At 34.7% G+C, this 22814-nt stretch overlaps 1 protein-coding gene across 3 annotated transcripts in view; it reads right to left on the bottom strand.

Annotated features, from left to right (window-relative positions):
* The window catches only part of RAP1GDS1 (Rap1 GTPase-GDP dissociation stimulator 1), a 222085-nt gene that overhangs the window by 9892 nt on the left and 189379 nt on the right, over positions 1-22814 (bottom strand). For 2 of the 3 annotated variants that reach the window (XM_051964421.1, XM_051964423.1), the window contains 7 exons: positions 22459-22602; positions 22077-22208; positions 20868-21002; positions 18234-18359; positions 17317-17456; positions 9457-9583; positions 3568-3696 (listed from right to left, as the gene is read on the bottom strand). In XM_051964421.1, the coding sequence (XP_051820381.1) occupies positions 3568-3696; positions 9457-9583; positions 17317-17456; positions 18234-18359; positions 20868-21002; positions 22077-22208; positions 22459-22602 (933 nt within the window). The remainder of the gene's footprint in view (positions 1-3567; positions 3697-9456; positions 9584-17316; positions 17457-18233; positions 18360-20867; positions 21003-22076; positions 22209-22458; positions 22603-22814) is intronic. The other variant, XM_051964422.1, reaches the window with a different exon arrangement.

Raw genomic sequence — 22814 nt, 5'->3', positions numbered from 1 at the left:
CTTACCACTTTCAGGTGACCTTGGGCAAGTCATTTAATCCCAATTGCCTGGGGGGGGGGGGGCGGGGGGAACGGAGGGGAGAGGGGGAGGAGGAGGAAATTGTTTTGACAATTGGGGAAAAAAATAAAATATTATTTTAAAAAAATGCAGAGATGGTTTAACATAAGGGAAACTATTAACATAATTGATTAAACAACAATAAAGGTTAAAATCATATCAATAGATGTAGAAAAAGCTTTTGATAAAGTACAAAACTTATTTCTATTAAAAATACTTGAAAGTACTGGTCTAAATGAATTTTTCTTTAAATTGACAAAAAAAAAAAAAAATTAATCCCAAACCATTAGCAAGCATTATTTGTAATGGGGATAAGCTAGAAGAAATCGGATTAACCACATAATAACTAAACATTTCAACCTCATTTTATTATTGTACTTTTTATTGACTCTTATTTTTCCCTCTAGGTTTCTTATTCCCTTTTCTCCAGTTTAATTCTCACTCTATATGTAAACAAAAAACCGAAGGTATGGCTCCTAGACCTATTATATTTTAGGATGTCTGAACAAAGTAAAATGAGGTCAGGATTCAGGAAACCTGGGTTTCATCCCTCTTTGCTATTTACTAACTTTGTAACTTTCTTCTCTCTGGACTCAGTGTCCTTATTTGTAAAATAAAGGGATTTGATTATCTCTAAATTGTCTTTCTATTTCTAGATAATCTAGTCTTTCAGTTCTAAATCTTATCCTTTGATACTCTAGCTTATATATAGCCTATATGTAGCCTATACTATAGCCTTCCAATAAGAAGTTTTATATTTTATCAAAAGCTTTTTCTACATTTATTGATATGTGATTTTAACCTTTATTGTTGCTTAACCAAGTAGTTCCTAGAGTCCTACAAATGGGACAGATTAGATAGATGACAGCTTAAATCACAGGATTTAAGTTAGTAAATCATCTGCATCAACAAGAGAAATCCACACAGGGAACATGCCATAATTTCCCACAACTTAGATTTCTTTCCCTTTTAATTAAATTCACTGAGCTTAACAACAAAATTCATATGGAAGAACAAAAGATCAAGAATCTCAAGGGAATTAATGAAAAAAAAATCAAATGAAGGTGGCCTAGCTGTACTTGATCTAAAACTATATTATAAAGCAGCAGTCACCAAAATCATTTGGTATTGGCTAAGAGATTAGTTGATCAATGGAATAGGTTAGGTTCACAAGACAAAATAGTCAACTATAGCAATCTAGTGTTTGACAAACCCAAAGATCCTAACTTTTGGGATAAGAATTCATTATTTGACAAAAACTGCTGGAATAACTGGAAATTAGTATGGCAGAAATTAGGCAAGGACCCACACTTAACACCATATACCAAGATAAGATCAAAATGGACCCATGATTTAGGCATAAAGAACGAGATTATAAATAAATTAGAGGAACATAGGATAGTTTATCTCTCAGACTTGTGGAGGAGGAAGAAATTTGTGACCAAAGATGAACCAGAGACCATTGTTGATCACAAAATAGAAAATTTTGATTACATCGAATTAAAAAGCCTTTGTACAAACAAAACTAATGCAAACAAGATTAGAAGGGAAGCAACAAACTGGGAAAACATCTTCACAGTTAAAGGTTCTGATAAAGGCCTCATTTCCAAAATATATAGATAATTGACACTAATTTATAAGAAATCAAGCTATTCTCCAGATGATTAATGGTCAAAGGATATGAACAGACAATTTTCAGATGATGAAATTGAAACTATTTTCATTCATATGAAATCCAAATCACTATTGATCAGAGAAATGCAAATTAAGACAACTCTGAGATACCACTACACACCTGTCAGATTGGCTAAGATGACAGGAAAAAACAATGATGAATATTTGAGGGGATGCCGGAAAACTGGGACGCTGATGCATTTTTGGTGGAGTTGTGAACAAATCCAACCATTCTGGAGAGCAATCTGGAATTATGCCCAAAAAGTTATCACACTGTGCATACCCTTTGATCCAGCAGTGCTACTACTGGCCTTATACCCCAAAGAGATACTGAAAAAGGGAAAGGGACCTATATGTGCCAAAATGTTTGTGGAAGCCCTGTTTATAGTGGCTAGAAAGTGGAAAATGAATGGATGTCCATCAATTGGAGAATGGTTGGGTAAACTGTGGTATATGGATGTTATGGAATATTATTGTTCTGTAAGAAATGACCAGCAGGATGAATACAGAGAGGCTTGGGAGAGACTTACATAAACTGATGCTAAGTGAAATGAGCAGAACCAAGAGATCATTATATACTTCAACAATGATACTGTATGAGGATGTATTCTGAAGGAAGTGGATTTCTTCGACAAAGAGACCTAACTCAGTTTCGATTGATAAATGATGGACAGAAACAGCTACACCCAAAGAAGGAATTTTGGGAAATGAATGTAAACTGTTTGCATTTTTATTTTTCTTCCCAGGTTATTTCTACCTTCTGAATCCAATTCTCCCTGTGCAACAAGAGAACTATTCGATTCTGCAAACATATATTGTATCTAGGATATACTGTGACATATTTAACATGTATAAGACTGCTTGCCATCTGGGGGAGGGGGTGGAGTGAGGGAGGGGAAAAATCAGAACAGAAGTGAGTGCAAGAGATAATGTTGTAAAAAATTATCCTGGCATGGGTTCTGTCAATAAAATGTTATTTAAAAAATTAAAAAAAAATTTAAAAAAAAATTCACTGAGCTTTTCCTAAGTGTCTTTTTCTGTTCATTGTACTACTCGAGGCACTGAGGGTATGAAGATGGTACCAATTTAGTAAAAGTAACACAAGTAAAAAATACATGAGAAGAAAAACTGGGAAGATGTCATAGAGGAAATGGCATTACAGCTTGGGCTCACATCTGAAGTTTACAAGAGCTGCGTTTATTACCTACCTGGAACCAGCCACCTACATGGAGAGAGACATACATTTTTAAAACATCAACAATCTAGAAGAGATGCTAAATGTGAGAAGTACTGTGGGAGTCAAGGTACTAAAAAAGGAACTTAATGGCTGTAAATTCGAATCTTGGACCTCCTGGTATCTCTCTGGATGGAAGCCACCTTGATATCTTCCTGTGCACCCATGTGGCCCTGTGTAAGTAGGCCAAATGTCCTTAGAGGGAAGCTCTGAGCAACACTGACTACAAATGACATTAAATATAAAAATGTCAATTGTGATTTCCAATACAGTATTCTCCTTGGATAATGGTGCTTTAGACAAGCATTGAACATTGTTTTTATATCTATGAGACACATACTGGAGCTAAGCTGTGTTAAAGAAAAAGTTGCTCATTATTTTTATTTAACATTGATTTTACACAGCTTTAGCTATTCACGAACAGTTTTCACAGCCTTCAAAAATTATATTAAAAGTGTTTTGAGGATATTATCATAACAAAAGTTATCCCATGTCATGCTCAACCACTGTTTAATGGAATCTTAAATCCAAAATCACTGTTTACTCATCCATATTTTATACTTAATTGTTACCACAAATCAAACAGTAAAGAAAATATTTACCAGATCCCAGGAGAGCACAGATCAAGACCATGGAGTTATATTTTATTTCAGGAGCACTTCTCTCATCTGCTAACAGTCTATGTAGAATCTGCACAAGCTTTGCATTTTCTAGATCTTTCTCAGCAGTGACTAGAATAGAATACAATTTATGTGTTAAGTTACATCCTTTAAATGCCTTTTTCCCAACCTTGTTAACCATTTTTCTTCCTTTTTTAAGAATAGCTTTATGAAACCTCCCAACATGACTATGACAAAAAACTAAGAAGATGGATAATATGGTATTTATCTCAGACTCAATGAACAGAGGACTGGTTTAATTAAATATCTCAGTAGCTTAGTTTCAGAATTCAGAATCAAAACAGCACAAACTGAAGATAAAATGCTTCTTTATGTAAAATATTATTTTGAAAGACAAAGTATTTACGTGGTTAAAATAATCATTTCCATTTGAAAAGTGAGATCAAGTAAAAGATAGCTTATCTTTTGAGGAAAAAGGCCTCCTAAATGATGAATTTGGACATTTAAAAAATTTAAAAAGAAGTTTCAAAATTTAATATATGAAAAAATTTAAAAATGGTGCCAATGGTTTTTAATGGTTTTAGCATTCTTGCAATTTTTCTGAATAGAAAAACATGACCAATAACAAATACAGCATTATGAAAATAAAGTCCCTAAATGTTCAAGTTAGTTGGTCACTAATAAGCCTTGGGAGATAGATATCTATCAGATGAGGAAACTGACACCCAGAAAGGGTGAATAATTTAGTCCTGGATACATAATAATAGTTGTCAGAGTCAATATTCAAATCTGTATCTCCTGACTTCAGATCCAATGCTTTTCCCACTGTATCATGCTACATCTCCCAGTATGGCAGCAGTTTTGTTTGGATCTCTCCTCATGAATAATGGCAAAAGAGTGTACTGCACCCTTTGAGCTGCTATTCCCAAACCCCATACATTTTAATGAAAAATTCTTAAATCCTTTTTTTTTTGGGGGGGTGGGGGAAAGGAAGGGTCATGGACTTCTTGGAGAATCTGGTGAAAACTATTAATTCTTTCTCAGAAAAAGGTTTTTAATGTATACAATAAAACACATACAATTACAAAAGAAACCAATTATATTGAAGTGCAGGTATCTATAAAATCCAAGTTCATAGGACTTGGAATGCATGTTAAAAACAATGCTGTTCTAATACCTTTCTCTTTTAAGTCTGCATTGTAAAAATATCTCTCAAATGTTTTGTTCTCTAGAAATAAGCTCCACAGACCTTAACAACAACAACAGCAATAAAAAAGTCTACTGTCATCTAGGGTATGTGTACAGTATGTCTACAGTCCAATTTAAAAGGAGTCATTTAACTTTTGGTGGTCTAGATTTCTTCATCCATTTAAAAAAAAAAAAAAGGATAATGATGTACTTCCAGAATTGTGAGGAAAAATAAGATCTATATAAATATAATGATATTTATATAGTAACTTTAAGACTTTGCAAATCTCATAGTATTATATAAGTATTCTATATACTTTATTTTTTACATTTAAAAATATTGTTCTGAAAATGAGACATTTATTGGACATAGCTAATGTGGGAATTTCTTTTGCTTGAACATATATTCATATTTCTTAGAAAGGTTTTGTTTTTTTTTTTTCCTGAAAGGGGAATGGAAAAGAGAGAGAACAGATTTAAATTAATTGAAATAAAATTAAAAAGAAGGCTTAAAAGTCTTTACCAGTAGCCACAGGGTTTCATGATACAAAGGAAAAGGATGCATGAACAATGAACACTGGACTTGAAGTTGAGACTTAAAAATTCTCACTTGTGTAATTACGATCAAATAATTTAATATCTCCAAGTCTGTTTCCTTGTTTTAAAAACGAGGATGATAATACTCATACTACTTATCTCACAAGGTTATATGGATTAAAAAGATGTTACCTAAAATCAGAATTTGAATTTCTGTACTACAAATTAAAATAAAAGCTTGGAAGGGAATGTCTAATAAAAGCTAGGAACAATGCATCTCACTGGAATCTTTTAAATCTGATCCAGAGGGTTGTGAACTAAAATGGGGAGGAAGGTGGCAAGACAATTGTTTAGATATATCCAATCCTGGTAAGCCACTCTAAAGGGGTGGCCATTATAATATGGCAAGAAGAATAATCACAGAAATGCTCAATAATTTACAGGAGAAAAAAATTAAAGAAAAAATGCAGCAATAAAATTCATGGCTATAGATGTTTATATAAAGACATGATATGAGTAATAAGCAATGTGAACTACAGATCCTAATACAAGAAGGCAAATGTGATCCTATGGCTATTATTTAGACTAGATGGAAAGAGGCTCATAGTCAAAACACAAATTTGCAAGGGCAGAGGTTATTCAAAAGAACAGAATAAATGGTGGAACATAAGTGGTATTATATATTAAGAAAATTTATGTAAGAACCAGAGGAGAGAAACAGTATGAGGAGCATTTGCCTAAAGATCATAGAGAGAAGTAATGAAAAGTAATGTTAACTGATTATGTGATATACGATCAATTGATGAGTTCAGGAAACATCACAAACCAGGATGATAGGAGGAATGAGAAGACTTCAAGTATTCAGCCAACTTCTAGCTCTTTCTCAATACAAAGTAACTAACAAATCTCTAGCTGTACCTAATGGTAAATCCTTCAAAAAGTAGTACTAATGAAAAAAAAAAAAAGATCTGTTATTCTTATCCTAATTTTCATCAATAAGGAGAAACTGGGTGAAGAAAAAGAGATGATATGCCTTGGGGAGAAAGGGAGCATTTTCCTTTTAGAATCTAAAGAAGATGGATAATTTGATAGAGTCTGACATATACCTAAGATTTCTGGAGATCAGTTTCTAAAGGGTTTAGAGAGAAGGGATAGCTAGGTCTTTATAAGACTAAAATACTTTAGGAAACTGAAAACAGGGGGGGAAATTGGGAAACTCTTTAGAATAAAATTCTGAAGAGGCAAACAGAAACAATGGGAAAAAAGGGAAAGTAAAAAGACTAATATGAATGGTCAACAAACAGATTTTAAGTTTTTTGGTTGTTCTGTCTTTGTTTCCAGGGTTTTTTTTTTATGCCTTTCTGTCTTCAGCCTTCTTGGAACATATGATCAACATGGGGATGATTAGATCAGAATACAGTAACAAAGTTTAATAACTTTTCTGACATATTTTTTTTTATATTATTTTCAGAAAGTTTGGACCAACTCACAATTTCACCCCCACTGTGTCAAGTCTTCCCATACTCTCAACAGATATGCTTGGGTATGAAACCTCAGAGTTGGTTTACTTTGTTTCAAATCATTAATAAAAAAGAGAGAGAGAAATGTAATTTTTCACATGGCGATGGATAGTTTGTAATTCTTTTGAAAACTGTTCATTCATGTGCTTTAAGTTTTTATGAGAGAATAACTCTTAGAGGCAACTCAGTGGATAAGAAGTGGAATCAGGAAACATGAGTGCAAATTCAGACACAAAATGTATGTGACACTGAGCAGCCATTCAATCTGTTTGCCTTCATCCACTGTCTCCAGTGGCAAATGGCCAACTGCTCCAATATCTCTAAGATATTAAGAAAATGCCATGGACCTTATAGTTTATGGGATCATGAATAGCCTGGACATGACTGAACAACAGAGAGCATCACAGGGCACAGAGTTACCAGGCTTGGAGTCAGGAACATCTAAATTCAAATTTGCTTCAGAACAATGACTCAGACTTAAGCTCTGTTTGCCTCAGTCTCTACTGTAAAATGGGGATTATAATAATACCTATCTCCCAGAGTTACTGAGAAATCAAGTGAGATATCTGTAAGTGCTTAATCCTACTTGGCACATAGTAGGTTTTATATAAATAAGGATGAAGATGAATGGTCTTTCCTATTTGTGTTTCCTAATTCCTGTATTGTATAACTGCATTTGTGTTATAGCATAATTATGTGATGCAAAGTTTTCCTCTCAATTGGCAATTTATCTTATTATCCCTGCAGTAGTTTTATCATTCAAAAGCTTTAAAGTTTTATGTATTCGAAACTTTAAAAAAACAAAACAAAACATTTTTTTCTTTCCCTTGTTTGCTTAAGAACTCTCCCTCCAATCACAATTAGGAAAGATAGATTGTTACATTCTCTTCTAATTTAAAAATAAAAATGATTTGGCCTTTTAAAATTAGGCCACATATTCATTTAGAACATATTATGGTATAAGATGCTGGTTTTAATTTGTTTTATGCCATTCCTTTCCAGTTTTCCCAGAACTTGTTGAAAAGATTCTTTTTTTCCAAAGAGTTTTTACATTCTTGGGCTCATCATATAACAAAGTAAAGAGTTAATCAAGTGCCTGCTTAGCTAATCTCTTCTACTGATCTATTTTAACTAGTACCAAGCAGTTTTGATCATTATTGCTTTAAAACAGAGTTGGAGATCTGAAAGTCCTATTTTCACTCATTTATTTTTCTTGATATTTTGGATCTTTTGGCAACTAGATGCATAAAGTGCTAACCTGGATTCAGGAAGACTCAGACAACTACTAGTTTTATGATTCTGGGAAAGCCATCCAACCTTCTCAGATTTAGTCTCCTCATCTATAAAATGGGAACTTAGAGAGTTTGTTGTAATGATCAACTGAGATATCTAGAAAATGTTTTTGCAAGCCTTCATATACTATATAAGTATTAAATGTTATTAAGTTTTCATCCTTCAAATGAATATTTTTTGTCTATCAGCCATGAATCTGATTGAAAGCTTTAAATTGTAAAGGGGAGAAAAGAAGGGTGGGTGTTTACGTTTTGTGTTTGTGTGTGTGTGTGTGTGTGTGTGTGTGTGTGTGTATTCATGAATGTATATACAACACTTCCCCTTCCTGCCCCCTCTCTTTACCTTTCACCCAAGCTCGTTTTGCATCCTGGGTGCAAGCAGAGTAAGTCTAGTCCCATGTAACAAGCTTTTAAATGCTTAAATCTCTTCTCTGGGTAAAAAAAGCTTCTCCAAAAGCTCCAAAACTTTTCCCCATCTCATCCTCCATAAAAGGCCCAAAATGATACTCCCCAAAGCATCAGCCTAACTACGTCACTTACTTCCTCAAGAAGCTCTAGCACCTTCCTGGCATTGCAAGCCTATGGTTTTCTCAGAACAGAATCTTTAGGTATCTTTAGAGTGTGACGGGGAGGTTGGGAGTTGGGGGTGAGAAGGTAGTATCAGCCAATGGGCTATGCCTCAATGCTTACCTTTGGGGGAAAAATATTTATCATATGTTTAAAATGTCTACATAGACTACTTGCCATGAAGGAGAAAGTAAAGCCACTGGGGTAACTATTTTCTGGAGATCTCTGCATCCCTCTTATTCTTTCAAAAACATAAATGATTCACTTACTTGAGTTCATCTTTGTTATATAGCACATGGTTTCAATGAAGTTTTATATATTGAATGCAGAACAATATAAAAGCTCATTGGTATAGACTCCCAAATGCCTAACTTCGAGTGTTGTGGGACAAGGCTAGATAAGTATTTGGGAATCCTGATCACATAAAATCACTTTTACCTCCTTTTTTGGATAGGGTTACAAGGCATATAGATCAACAGAGTGATAGAGACATAGTTAATTTAGACTTCAGCCATCTAGCAACCACTCATATATTCTAGTGAGGAAGATGGAGAAATGGAGGAACTTAGAACATGTATACATGCTGTATATAAGGATTGACTGACATTACAAAGCAGTCATCAATGCCTCAAGGTCAACCCATAAAGCAATTTTTCTTGAGCAAAGACATATTTAGTTCAGATGTGTTGGCAAAAGTCCTGCTTTTAGTCCACTCCTGATCTGAAAAACAGGTGATAGAAAAGAAGAATTTGCTATTAGGTACTTACCTAATTCTAAAGCTGCTATTAGTGCCAGTGCAACAAGGGCTTCATTCTGCATTATTACATGTTCACTAGTTGCCATGGTTACTAGATGCTTTACACCACCATTCTGCACAATGGTTTTAATTACATCCTAAAATTAAAAAAAAAAAATCACATAAATATTAAAAAGATTCACGTTAAGCATAAATGAATTACATTATAATCAATCAACTTACTGTTTGCTGAATGGTTCTTTGACAGGATCCAGTATGAATCATTACATTTATCCATTAGGAAAAAAAACATTATTGGGGGAAACAGAAAAGGCTTTTTAGCTATAAATAAGTTTGTCAAATATGACAACTTAAATTATTTAAATGGAAAAGTAAAATCTTGAACTTCAAGACTTCTTATGTCAAAGCATCCATTTTAAGCAATGGACATGTCCAAAAATAGCAAACCAAATATATAAATATGTCTGCTGATCCAAAATGATTTTCCTTGATCAACCAAGGAAAGAATTGTGGAATAAAAGACTCATCATTAATTAAATTAGTAGGTCCACCTATTTGATTTCAAGTGATTCCAGGTAAATGATCTCTTATTTAGTGACTTTTACTGAATGACTCCTTTGCTGGGGTTATATAGAGTATAGATCTACAATACAATAGGAGAGAGAGGCCATATTTGTTTCTTCTACTGCTCATTATTTTACCTGATCCCAGAAGGATTTTCAGGGTTTTATTTGTTTACTAGAGAAAAACTTTAACAAGTGGAAGTACCTTCTAAGAGGCTTAATCAATGACAAGACTTAAGGTTTATAACAAAAAGAATCACAAGATTTTAGTTTTAGAAGTAGAAGAGATCTAAAAAGTCATCTAGCTTAGATCCCTCATTTTACAGATAAGAAAACTAACGCTGAAAGAAGTTAAGTGATTTGGCCAGAATCATATAGCTAGCAAATTGTCAAGAGGGGCTCTGTTCCTCTAATTCCAAACCCAACAATCCTTCTATTGCAGAACCCTGCTGCTTCCCTGATCTATACTAATGTTCTGAAAACATTTTTGTTCTTTGGTGATTTAAATACACCTCCATTTTGTTTACACTATATTATTCAATGAGCAAATTCTTCCTTCCTATATAAAAGATCAGGTCCAGTTCAATGCACAGCAAAAGATCACAACTTTCAAATTGTTCAGTTGCATGAGGTTCAGTTGCAGTTCTATTCTAATACCTAAGGGTGGAACCACAAACCAAGGCTTATCTTAGTTGTGTTTTTAGAGAGATTGATATTACTGCAAATGTCTAGAATGAATATTGTTATCATGAAAAAAACCATAGGGAAATATCTTCTTATGGGAAATGTCCCTTAGGAAAGTCAATGAAAAGTATTTGCTAACCTGAAGTGCTTGGTCACAGAATATTCTAGTCACAACTTGGTCCTCTGTATTCTGCTAACCACAATACTTTTATTACCCCCTACCTTTGTACTTTCTTGTCCTAACATTATATATATATATACACATATATATTACAGCCTACTCATTGTTTGATTCTGCATCACCCTAAATTTATCCTTTGTCTTCTCAATCCAGAGGTAAGACTATGAAGTGGCCAGTTATATTCCATGTGGGTAGACTGTAGGAGGAAAACAATATGAATGTAAAATCTTCTGGCACACCCATGATTTGATTTTTCTCATGTACACAAGCAATAAAAATGTCTTGGTTAACTCTGAAAAATGCACAACTGAATTAATTCTTCCACATTAAGTCTTTTCCCTTGTCAGCCTCTTTGGAAAGTTGAGAAAATATTCTTTCTGAGGAAAAGAAAAGTATCTCGGGGTACTGTATCATCAATGACAAGTTCATTTACTTGAAATATTGACACCAAAATCTTCATATTTGTAAGTAAAGCATGGAAAAGGAAGTCAATGAAAAAAAAATTAAGACACAAACAACTATGTGAAATTCTACCTGCAAATTATTTATGCAAAGTCTTTGGTCCCACACCTCATATTCTATGGTTTGTGGTATGTCCTGTAATGTCTTTGGGGCAAGGAAAAGGAAAAAGAACCTACAAAGGAGCTTTACAGTTTTGAAATTGCCTATTAGATAAGTGGAAAGCCCAAATCCAAGCAAGATTAGTTTCCAGACTCCTCTTTTGGGCTAGCTAAAATAACTGGTATGAGTTAAGTATTTTTAAAAATTAACTTTTAAAATTTTCATTAAAAAAAAAAGTAACAAGCTCCCTTTTCACTTAATTATAATGTCCTAAAGTTTGAAGGCTGAGATCTGGAAGGCAAGGTTAATACCTCAGAAGTAAAGCCATTCAATGAACAAGGCAATCTTTGCAATATACACGACATTACCTGACATCACTGGGAGATATGCCTCCTGGGAAAAGTTGAATAAGTCACAATTAGAGAAATGTAAATTAAAGCCATTATGAGATTTTATCTCATATCTACCAGAATGGCAACTATGACAAATAAGGGACATGAAAAGTGCTGAAGAGGCTGTGGTAAAAGAGGCACAATGATGCACTGCTGGTGGACTTGTGGACATGTATATTCAACCATTCTGGAAAGCAATTTGGAATTATACACAAAAAGTTAACTAACTTCTATAGGTCCTTTGCCCCAGCTATACCACTGTTAATCCTATATACTAAAAAGGGATCAAAGAAAAGAAATGGTTCTTTGTGTACAAAAAATATTTATAATAGCTCCTTTTGTGGTGACTAAATATTGAAAGCTAAAGGCATGTTGTTCAATGAAGAATGGCTGAATGAGCTGTATATGAATGTGATGGAAGTTTTGTGCTATAAAAATGAGGACGTAGATGATTTCAAAAAGATGTGTACATATATGAATTGATGCACAGTGAAGAGAGGAAAAAATCAGAACAATTTATACAGTAATAACATCATTTTATAAACAACTTTGAAAGCTTTAAGAATAATGATCATTACAATGACCAAGAATCTAGAGGATTGATGAAATATGCAATACATTTTCTGGAAGGTAATGGATTTAGCAGGCGAAATGAGATATATATTTTTGCACAAAGCCAATGAGAGACTGCATTGACTGCAAATTTCTTATGAGAAATTACTTTTTTTTCTTTCTTCCCAAAATGTCTATGCAGCATTCTACATGGGGAAAGAAAATAAACATGCTATTTTTTTTTTTTTAAACAGAGATAAGGGCAATACTACAGGTATAAAATGCTGCCAGCACAATCAAATGACTGTCCTATTGTTTTTATTTAACTGTTTTACTTTGTTATAAGAGGTATTTTACCAAGTAGAAATAATTTGGAAATATTTGTAATGGAAAAAACAAAACATCAATCAAACTTAAGCAAAAAAAAGGAACTTGAATAAGCACAAATTGGAGAATAAGGACCCCTATCTCATCTTAGAATAACAGCATGTTATAAAAAATATATGTACATAAATTTATGTACATAAAAGTGGAACCAAAGATAACGGAGGGTGTATGTTTCTTTATTTCCCTGCAAAGGGAGTACAGTTTCTTTCACTGCCATAAAATCTTTTGAGGTGGGAGGGCCTGATTGTTTACTACACCTTGGCAGGAGAGCACAACACATATACAAGGTAGTTTTTTTCCAATGCAGGCCAACAGCCACTTGCCATCAAAACTGATTCCCAGCTCTTACTAAGCTACAGTGAATGTGATTAGGTAAATAAGAAATTGAAAAGCAAGAATTGCTGTAAATCTGCTCAAATGCAGGTGATCTGCCTGCAGAAAATGGAAAGCTGACTGACTTCACATATAAACAATTCACTAGTCCTTGAAATGTACATAATTTAACAGATCTTGACTCTTAAAGCTTGAGAGTTTAATTTCTGTTACTCACATCTAAGACAGAGGGAAGGTGGGGCAGAATCATTTGTATTATTAATATAAATCATAACTCATTAGAAGACACAAGAGTTCAGAACGACCAGTCCTCAAAAGCTCAGCAATTTTATTAAGCAGTATACTATATGCAGAAGGATAATTTTGATATACTTCAAATTTCTACTGATTCAGGAATTCTGAAACCTTTATGGATAACCACACCCTTACTGATATACACAACTGAATGAAAATGAAGCTTCACTGACATATTGCAGTTCATGGGGACTCTGCAGTCCAAAAACAGTTTTAATTTAATTAGAAATGAGAACTTGAAAACAAGACCATTCTTCTTTTTTTATTTGTTTTGTGGCATTAAACCTATTTTAATGAATGAAATTTCTTTGTTATTGTAGAATCTTTTTTAAAGTAAATGAGAAAATGAACCTAAGGCCTAGTTATCATTCAGGAGTATGATAAAATCAGAACCAAGTATTCTAAATAGATAAGGGTACTAACCTCTAGGAGATACTGGATGAGGAACCTATATAGGGAAAGGAAACAGGTACATGTTGGCTTCCTTTGGCTAGTCCTGAAAAGTGCTCAGTTATTTCTACTTCACTATCCAGTTGTATCATCACAGGAAAATGAAAAGGAGATGACATCTATCAACCTAGTTACATATATAGGTTTGCTTTTAAAGGAGAGCAAGTATTTTCTTCATTAATGACAGGCATCAACGTGACAATGTGAATCCATGTGGCACAGGGAACAGAAGTCTGGCCTTGGCAACAAGAGGAGCCAGGTTTAGGCTCTTCTTTTGGCACATATTGGCTTGTGACCCTGAGTAAGTCAAAGCGGTCTTCGTACCTGGGCAACTCAAGAGTTTTCCTCACTAGTCATTATTTATACAATGAAATTTCAGGTCACTTTTCCTACCAACTCTCCTTTACTTTTATCTTTGTTTCTGGGAATGATACCAGCATCTTTTTGGTCATGAAGATTCATGAAATCTTGACAATTCTACCCCCATCTTTCTCACATTCATTCTTTTCTTTTCCACTCTAAGCACTACTGCCCTCATCTACTCACTGCATTACCTACCTGCTGCTTATACTGTCCTAATAGCTCCCTCAATGATCTTTCGCTCTTCAGCCTATCCTTCAAGCTCCTGTCCAAGTAACATTTCTACTATGCTAAAATTTCATGGGCTTTCTACTGCCTACTAAGTGTGGCTAAGAACCTTTACCTTGGCAGTCAAGGCCCTCACAGACTGGCTCTAACCTTCCTTTCCAACATTATAATATAGCTCATAGTGTAAGTGCCAGCTAAGTTACCTGCTCCCATCTTCATTTCTCAGTTTGTCTTCTCTCATCTTTGTTAACAGCTCCTCTCTCCACTGATCCTGAACAAACCTATCATTTTGTCTCTCTGCAAATCCATCACTTTCCTGAAATCTTTCAGTGGCTGATTCTGGTACTGTATCCTCCATTAAACTTGCCTTGAAACCTTAGCTGAAGCAATGCTTCACTTTTCAAATTCTTCACAATATTCTAAAATTCTTCTTTGAACTTAGCATACTGTTCCTAGGGACACCTAGGTGGTATCTTGGACAGACCAATGGACCTGGAGTCAGGTAGAGCTGCCTTGGCTGTCTCATTTGTAAAATTAGGGAGTTGGACACAATAGCCTTTGAGGTTTCTAAATTGTTTTTATAAATATTTCTGTGGTGGCTAAGAACTGAAAATTGAGAGGTGGGTTATCAATTGGGGAAAGGCTGAACAAATTGCAGCATATAATTGTAATGGAATATTACTGTGCTATTAAAAATGGTGAGTAGGATGATTTCAGAAAAACCTGGAAAGACTTGTATGAACTGAGGTACACTGCAGTGAGGAGAACTGGAATACTGCGCACAGTAACAGCAATACTGCATGATGAACAACTGGAATGACTTAGGATTTCTCAGCAATATAATGCTCCAAGACAATGCTGAAAGACTCATGATAAAAAATGCTATCCACCTCCAGAGAAAAAACTCACTAAGTCTGAATATAAAAAGCATACTATTTTTCACTTTCTTTCATCTTTTTTGGGGGGGAAAGGGGAGAGGAGAGTTTGGTCAAGTTTTATTCCATAAAATGACTAATATGGAAATAAGTTTTACATAATTGCACATGCATAACATATATCATATTTCTTACTATCACAGGGAAAGTAAAAAGAAGAGAGGAGGGCCAGAATTTGGAACTTAAAACTTTTAAAATATTGTTAAAATTGTTTTTAAATGCAATCAAGGAAAAAAAATCATTAAAAAAAACAAAAAACCTTTTTGTAAAGGAGTTTTTTGGGTGTGTTTTTTTTTTTTTAAGTCAAAACCTAATGCTGCTCTTAGATGAGAGGTACAGAAGCAGTGGTATGTCATAAAAGATCAAGTGTTTTTGTTCTGATGATTATTATCATCAGATCTAAACGAGACTTATTACACTCTCAGTAAGGTGTAGCCTATGTAGTTACTTTCAATTCTCTGCTAAATGAGGCAGAGAAAGAATTGAATTTCCTAAGTAATTAGACATGCTAAAAAGGCAAATTAAGGCTGTCCCTTTAATTTATTCTAATAGTTTAATTATAGTATATAGACAATCTGTGGCTGAGATAGAAAGAAACCATAACAAATGGAGACAATGTTATCAAAAAATCTTGAAACTTGGTGAACTAGAATCTGGCTCCAGAATAGGATTCAAAATGAGACAGAAAGGAATACTTAAGTGTAAGTCTAGGAGGAAGACAAATACTATTAGCAACTTTTGATTAACAACAAGGATGGGTGAGAAAGAAACCCTTTTGAATGTGAGCATTTATTTCCTTGAAAAGTTTCTTCCACATGAATCTATTGATATTTTATTTGCTATATTTAGTAATAAATAGAAAAAAAGATAAGAATTAAAATATTTATTAAGTCCTTAAATAAAAAAGGCAACCTAGTAAAGTCTTGCTAATCTTAGAGAATTGACAAGACTATGAATATTAAGGCATAAGCCATTTAGTGGCAACACATTCTAAATGCAAATACACACATACACGGTCATGCATGCAAATCAACTTGGAAGTTAAATCTTTCAGACTTAACACTACTGAGTGATAGCAATAATTTATTTTCAAGTACCATTTCCTAATTATTTACTGTGTAGCTCTTCTATTCCTCAATGGAGCTACCAGGAAGAGATCATGTTGAATTTCTTGCATCCTCCATCCATCAGAACATTAGTAAATATATGGCTGATTGATGGAAGAAAAGAAAAGATTCACTGATGTACCCCAAACCTCAAATCAGCCTTTAATTTCAATTTTCTTTGCTGAATTTTCCTAGAGTAGCTGACAAGTAACAACACCTGATAAATTTGAGTTTGAGATTATCTTTCTTCCCTTGCCTTTATTCTAGAAAGTGCTAACAGCAATGAAAGAACCAAAAAAAAAAAAAAAAAAGAGGATTCAGAAAGCATATGAAACAAAAAGAGTAAGAAATTCATTCAGAATGGTTCATCCTCATTTGCCTACATTGTGCCATTTCTAGATGTAAATTCAGTGAATAAATATTTGGCAACCCTCCTTATCTTTAATATTGCTTTTCAGTTGGTGAGGTAAATTATAATAAATCATGGCATACAATGACAACATATAAGACAGTATATAAAATGCCTTGCCAGCTGCCTTTTTTTTTCCCCCCAAACTGAAATCTAAGAAAAGAGATTGGGATGACAGCATTAGATACCTGACAGAAAAAATATTGAAGTCCTTTTGTTAAAGAATGATCAGAAAGAGGTTCATTCTTCCATCTTTTTGTCTGAAGCAGAAGTAGTTACATATGACCATTTATAAACCTTAGGCATCGACAAATGTCAAAAATTGAATTCTGCCTTTTCTGATACTGCCTGGGTGGAATAGGCTGGTCTGGCATATATTGGATTCTCCCAGAATCTTCATTTACATTGCTTCTCAGCCCCTCCTTTAAAACTTACTTTTGATTTGCTGTGTCGAATGAGGGCAGAGAGGAGTCTGTTTGACTCCCCCATAACGCCGGCATGATCTTTGGCTTCACACCATTCCACCAAACGCTGGACTAATTTTACATTCTTCCCCAACTGTTCAGCAGCTTCTACTATAAGGAAAAAAGGCAGAGTACAAAGGGGCAAAATACTGTCAAGAATTCAGCTGAAACAATCTGCAAATACCATGAGGCTAAAAGAGAGCACAGACTTATAAAGCAAAACCATTCCCTAAAAAAGAGAACTCAGAACACTTTACCAAAGTGTGTTATTTGGACTGCTCCAAAATAATGTCTTCTACAATGCAAATGAATAACTGATATATATTCATCCTTTTCTAGGTAAAACTCATGGTCCTTTAGGACCACTGAGGGAAGCAAAAAGAATATTTAAGGAAATGTTTTATTAATTCAACCTTGTATTCCAAAGTATTGCAGGTAATGTACATCATCAAGGAGTGCACCAATGCTGGCTTTTACAAACAAAAAGCTTTATTGTGTTTTCAATAAGAGTTTAGCATGTGTGTGAAGTCTTAGCTTATTTAATGGAGGAAGAAAGGAAAAAAGGTATAAAAATGGACATAAATTAGAATAAAAAGGGGCATTTTCCTAACTTGCTTATGATGAATGTCCAATAACTTAACAGCTACATAAAGGAATTAAATATAAGAGTGATTTTAATAATTTAGTATAATTGTTGGGAATGTCCAAGCCAAAGCCAAACTTATATTCAAGCATGGTCAGTTTAAGATAACTGTCTTTATTTGATAACATTTACTTCAATTCTTTTCATAAGTGTAAATACTGAATAAAATTTATTTTTCAACTGGACACCACAGTAAGACATTACTAGACCACAAAGAGCTATTTAGGTTGAAAACTATTTTTTACCTTGTGCATCTATTAACATTCTTAATGTTCCCAGCAGTTTGAACTGCACAGGAGGCATCTCAGATTTGAGGAATTTCAGTACTGCTTCTGCAACACCAGCTGACAACATCTTAGCTTTATTTACAACTAGAAAAAGAAAAAGAGACCCATTAATAAAATGGAATTTGGATTCTGCATGACTAATATGTTATTATATTTCTATTTCCAGAGATAGCTTGGATACTTTTCCATGATTTAAAATAATAAAGCATATCTAGAGGAAAAAAAAAACTAATTTGGGCAAATCATTTAACCACTTAGTCTTTCAAGAAACTCTCTATGGATGTTAATTGTCTGTAGAACTATTGCTACTAAATGTCTGAATACATTTTCCCGATTTAAAATAATAAATCAGGGGCAGCTAGATGGCACAGTGGATAGAAGACCAGCCCTGAAGTCAGGAGGACTTCAAATCTGATCTCTGACACTTAACACTTCCTAGCTGTTTAACAAGTCATTTAACCCTGATTGTCTCGGCGAAAAAGAAACACACACACACACACACACACACACACACACACACACACACACACACACAAATAAAATAATAAAGCATACTTTAAAAAACCCCTATTTTGGGCAAATCAGCCTCTCAGTCCCCCAAGAAACTCTCTAGGACTTTAAATTGTCTGTAGAACTGATATTAATACTACCAAAGATAATTTAAAAGGAACAAGGATGACATATGCTTTTTGCTTCTTGGCAGAGAAATGACAGTCTAGAAGGACAAATCAAGACCTATTTTTTCAGAAAGGGAGAATACTGTCTGTTAGACTATAGTTATTTGTTTCTTTTAAATACATACTTTAAAAAAAATGCACCCAACAGAAGCTCATGGTTTTATTCATAACCTTTATTTTTTTTTTTTTGGTTGTTGTTGTTCTTTGTTTTTCTGGAATATTTCTGTTTGTTAATGATTAAGGTCAAAATAAGAATGAAAATTAAAGTTTTAAAAGAAGAATAGTTGTCAATCTATTTGGTAGAGGGAGTATACTCACCAGGAATACCAAAGAAATAAATCACAGGTACATGTACACACACACATCCCAAACCTGTACAAACCAAAGTTATAGAACTACAAGTTCATGTGGACTAATTCACATTCAGATAAATCTATACAGAAATTTAAAAACAAATAATCTGAAACAAACTTGGTAGCTAGAAAGTCTTTAGTCCAAAGGGAGGCTGCAATAATTATTTTTTTCTCCTTAATTTCTTTTTTCTTTACTTGACAACAGAGCTTCCTATCTAGCCCAGGTTGGAAGAACTGGGGGAGAGTAAGGGGAAAGAAACACAGGAGCTTCATCTACTCCATTAAAGTCCTAAGTAGGCCAGTTTGCTCTTCTTTAGGCAGGCTAGTGGCCCTTCACTTACAAGGATTCATGGGAATTTTCAAAGTTTAGGTGCCCATTATGTAAAGAGAGGGTAAAAATCCTATTTTTCTTCAACTAAGAATGCTATCAAAGAATAAACTACAAGGGAAATGAATATAGCTCCAGTCTCTGTATGATGCTACCATAGCTTATACAAGAGTACAATCAGGGTATAGCATTTATATAATTCAGTATGCATTTATCAAGTGGGTATACTATCCTGAACTGGGGGACAAAGATAAAAACAAAACAGATCATGCCCTAAAGGAGCTCACATCTCACTGAGACATGGAATGTATGCAGATAAGTAAATGCAAGATAATCTGAAGAGGAGTGAATCATAAGAGACCTCCCACTGACACTTGGGCTAAGTCCTGAAAGAAATGAAGGATTCTAAAGAGTCTGAGATGAAGAGGACAGGCTTGGCAGAGAGCCTGAGGGAAGGCGTGGATGCAGGGGCTGCAAGGCCAATTTGAGGGGCTAGCTACAGGAGGCATGCTGAGCTGGCACGTAGGTTATGAGAAGGGGAGCATTCTAAAATATGTTAGGCCTAGACTGTGATGGGCTTGAAATACCAGTCCAAAGAGATTATACTTTATCCTGTAGGATAGGAGGGCCACTAAAGATTTTTGAGCAGATGAGTAACAGAGTTGTACACAAGGAAGATTATTTTGGGAACAATGTGGAGGACAGACTGAAGAGAAGAGAAACAGGAAGCTGGGAGACCACTAAGAGATGATGAAGGACACCTTTATTACGAAAATAGTGATAATGTAAGTGGACAGAAGGAATCAAATGTAAGTGATTCTATGGAGTTAGAACCAACAAGACCAGATATTATTACTAAAATAATGATAATGTAAGTGGACAGAAGGAGTCAAATGTAAGTGATTCTGTGGAGTTAGAACCAACAAGACAAGATACCAGGGGGAACTGAGAGTGGGTGGGAAACAGTGAATGAGAGAAAAGAGTCAAGGGTCATCCAAGATTGTGGACTGAGGTCCTTGGAAAGTTAGATTCACTGGGAGGAAGTATAGACATTGCAATAGAAGCCTGGCCAGCATACACCTCTGTATTCTGTTTGAGGGAAGTCTTCTAACATTAATATCTTAATTTCCTTGTATTCATAGTAAGGATAGCAATAAGCAATCTCTAAGTAGGTGGGTCAATCAATCCCAAACATTAAATGCTTTGCAAAGTCATTCTTAACCCTGCAGCTTACCTGGTATTGCCAAATTTCGGAGGGCACTCAAGGCTGCATGTTGAACAGTGACATTTCCATCTTCCACATGCCTGTCTAACAGGTCCATAAGTTTTTGCACAATTCCATTTTCTACCATATGGATGCAATTTCCATCTGAACAAAATAAGAGCATTATACTGTTTCATATCTCAGTAGTTACCTGCTATTTTGACCATGTCTATAATCAAGGTATTTTCCCCAAACTAGGGAAATAAAAATTGATATATCACACCTACCACTTATCATACCACTTACCTAGAATAAAACCAGAAGTAAATATCAACCTTCCCCCTGAATTTCCTAAATAGAGTATTAAAAAACCAGACTAATGACAAGTCTGACCGGTTATTGGGCAGCTACCTAGTGCAGTCACTAGAGCACTAGACCTGGAATCAGCAACACCCACATTCAAATTCTGCCTCAGATACTTACAAGATGTGTGATCCTGGGAAAGTAATTTAACATATCTCCCTCAGCTTCCTCATTTGTAAAATGAGGGTAATAATAGCATCTACTTCCTAAGTTGTAGTAAGGATAAAATGAGGTTGTATTTTTAAGTGCTTTGCAATCCTTAAAGTATTACATAAATGTTAACTATTATTATCATAAAACTTAGAAATAAGCATAAATATCTGATGCCCCTAAACTACTCTTAAATACACCTTGAGACAAAGAACTGACTTGAGAAGTCCACGAAAAAAATTGAGTTGTATATGTGGATCCAGGTGATTTGCAGCTCTGGAGTTTAACATCTGAAAGATGAATCCAGTCTGAATAGTGGAGGTCTCAAAGCTAAATGAAAAGAACAAACCAAAGGAGGATTTGCCCTATATCAGATAGTCTCTTACAGTGAAAAAGGCAAACCATTTATCCAGTGTATCCTTGGAATATGAAAAGTTTTCTTAATATCCTGGTTCCCCAGGGTAAGTCAGTGATTTTCAGACAGTACATAGAAATGTTAGATCCTTGAATTCAATTCTGACCTCAGATAATACTTCCTAGCTATGTTACCTTGGGTAAGTCACTTAACTCCAATTGTCTCAGCCAAAAAAACCCCAAAAAACAAAGAAAAAAGAAATGTTGGGTCTTTCCTAAAAGTGTCAAATTTCATGCTGGTTAGAAAATTTGTTATAATAGTGCAATCCTCACCAAGTGGGAATTGAAAAAAAAAAGTTTTGATCAACCCACCATTCCTGGCAAAATTCGCAATGGCCAAAGCTCCTGCAAGCTGTAACTGATGGTTATTGGAAGGAACCCAAGAAAGGACTCTCTGGAACACGCTGCCTTTTCCTCCTTCAAACAATTTCTGCATGGACTCATCTGCAAACACACAATTAAACAAGCAGAATGCAATTAGTTTTAATGGATAACTCAGAGACTAAAGGAGTGTCTAACCTAGAAGCAACTTATTCCTAGAAGATGACTGGCACTTATTTGGATAACAACATTCTACAGAAACCAGTACAGGAGGATGGATGTTTAATAAATATCACTGGAGGACAATCAGGTACAGTTATCATAAGAAGGCTTCTTCTCTAGAGGGCAGGAAAAGCATGTCTGCGCTACTCACCTCCAAGAAGGAGCAGAACCATCAGATCAGAGGCTGTCTTGAGCTCAGCAATATCTTCTTCTCTCTCACTGTCCACGGTCTGTTGAACAATCTCTAGGAGACATTCTACTAGGCCTGCTTCGACCAACTGCAACTTAATAGCATCTGAGGAACACGATGAATCAATCAATTAATCCACAAGCACTTAGGAAATGCCTACTGACTGGCAGCTAGCTGGCTAGGGAGTGAAGTGGATAGAGTGCTGGACTTTGAGTCAGAAAGACCCAAATTAAAATCCTGCCTCAGACACCAAGTAGTTGTGTGATCCTGAGCATGGCAATGATCCTCTGTACTTTGGTGTCAACTATAAGATGAGG

Source organism: Antechinus flavipes, chromosome 6, assembly GCF_016432865.1.
Source record: "Antechinus flavipes isolate AdamAnt ecotype Samford, QLD, Australia chromosome 6, AdamAnt_v2, whole genome shotgun sequence".
NCBI classification, from domain to species: Eukaryota; Metazoa; Chordata; class Mammalia; order Dasyuromorphia; family Dasyuridae; genus Antechinus; species Antechinus flavipes.
The sequence above is the reverse complement of the archived record's forward strand: the minus strand, read 5'-3'. Positions and strand labels throughout refer to the sequence as shown.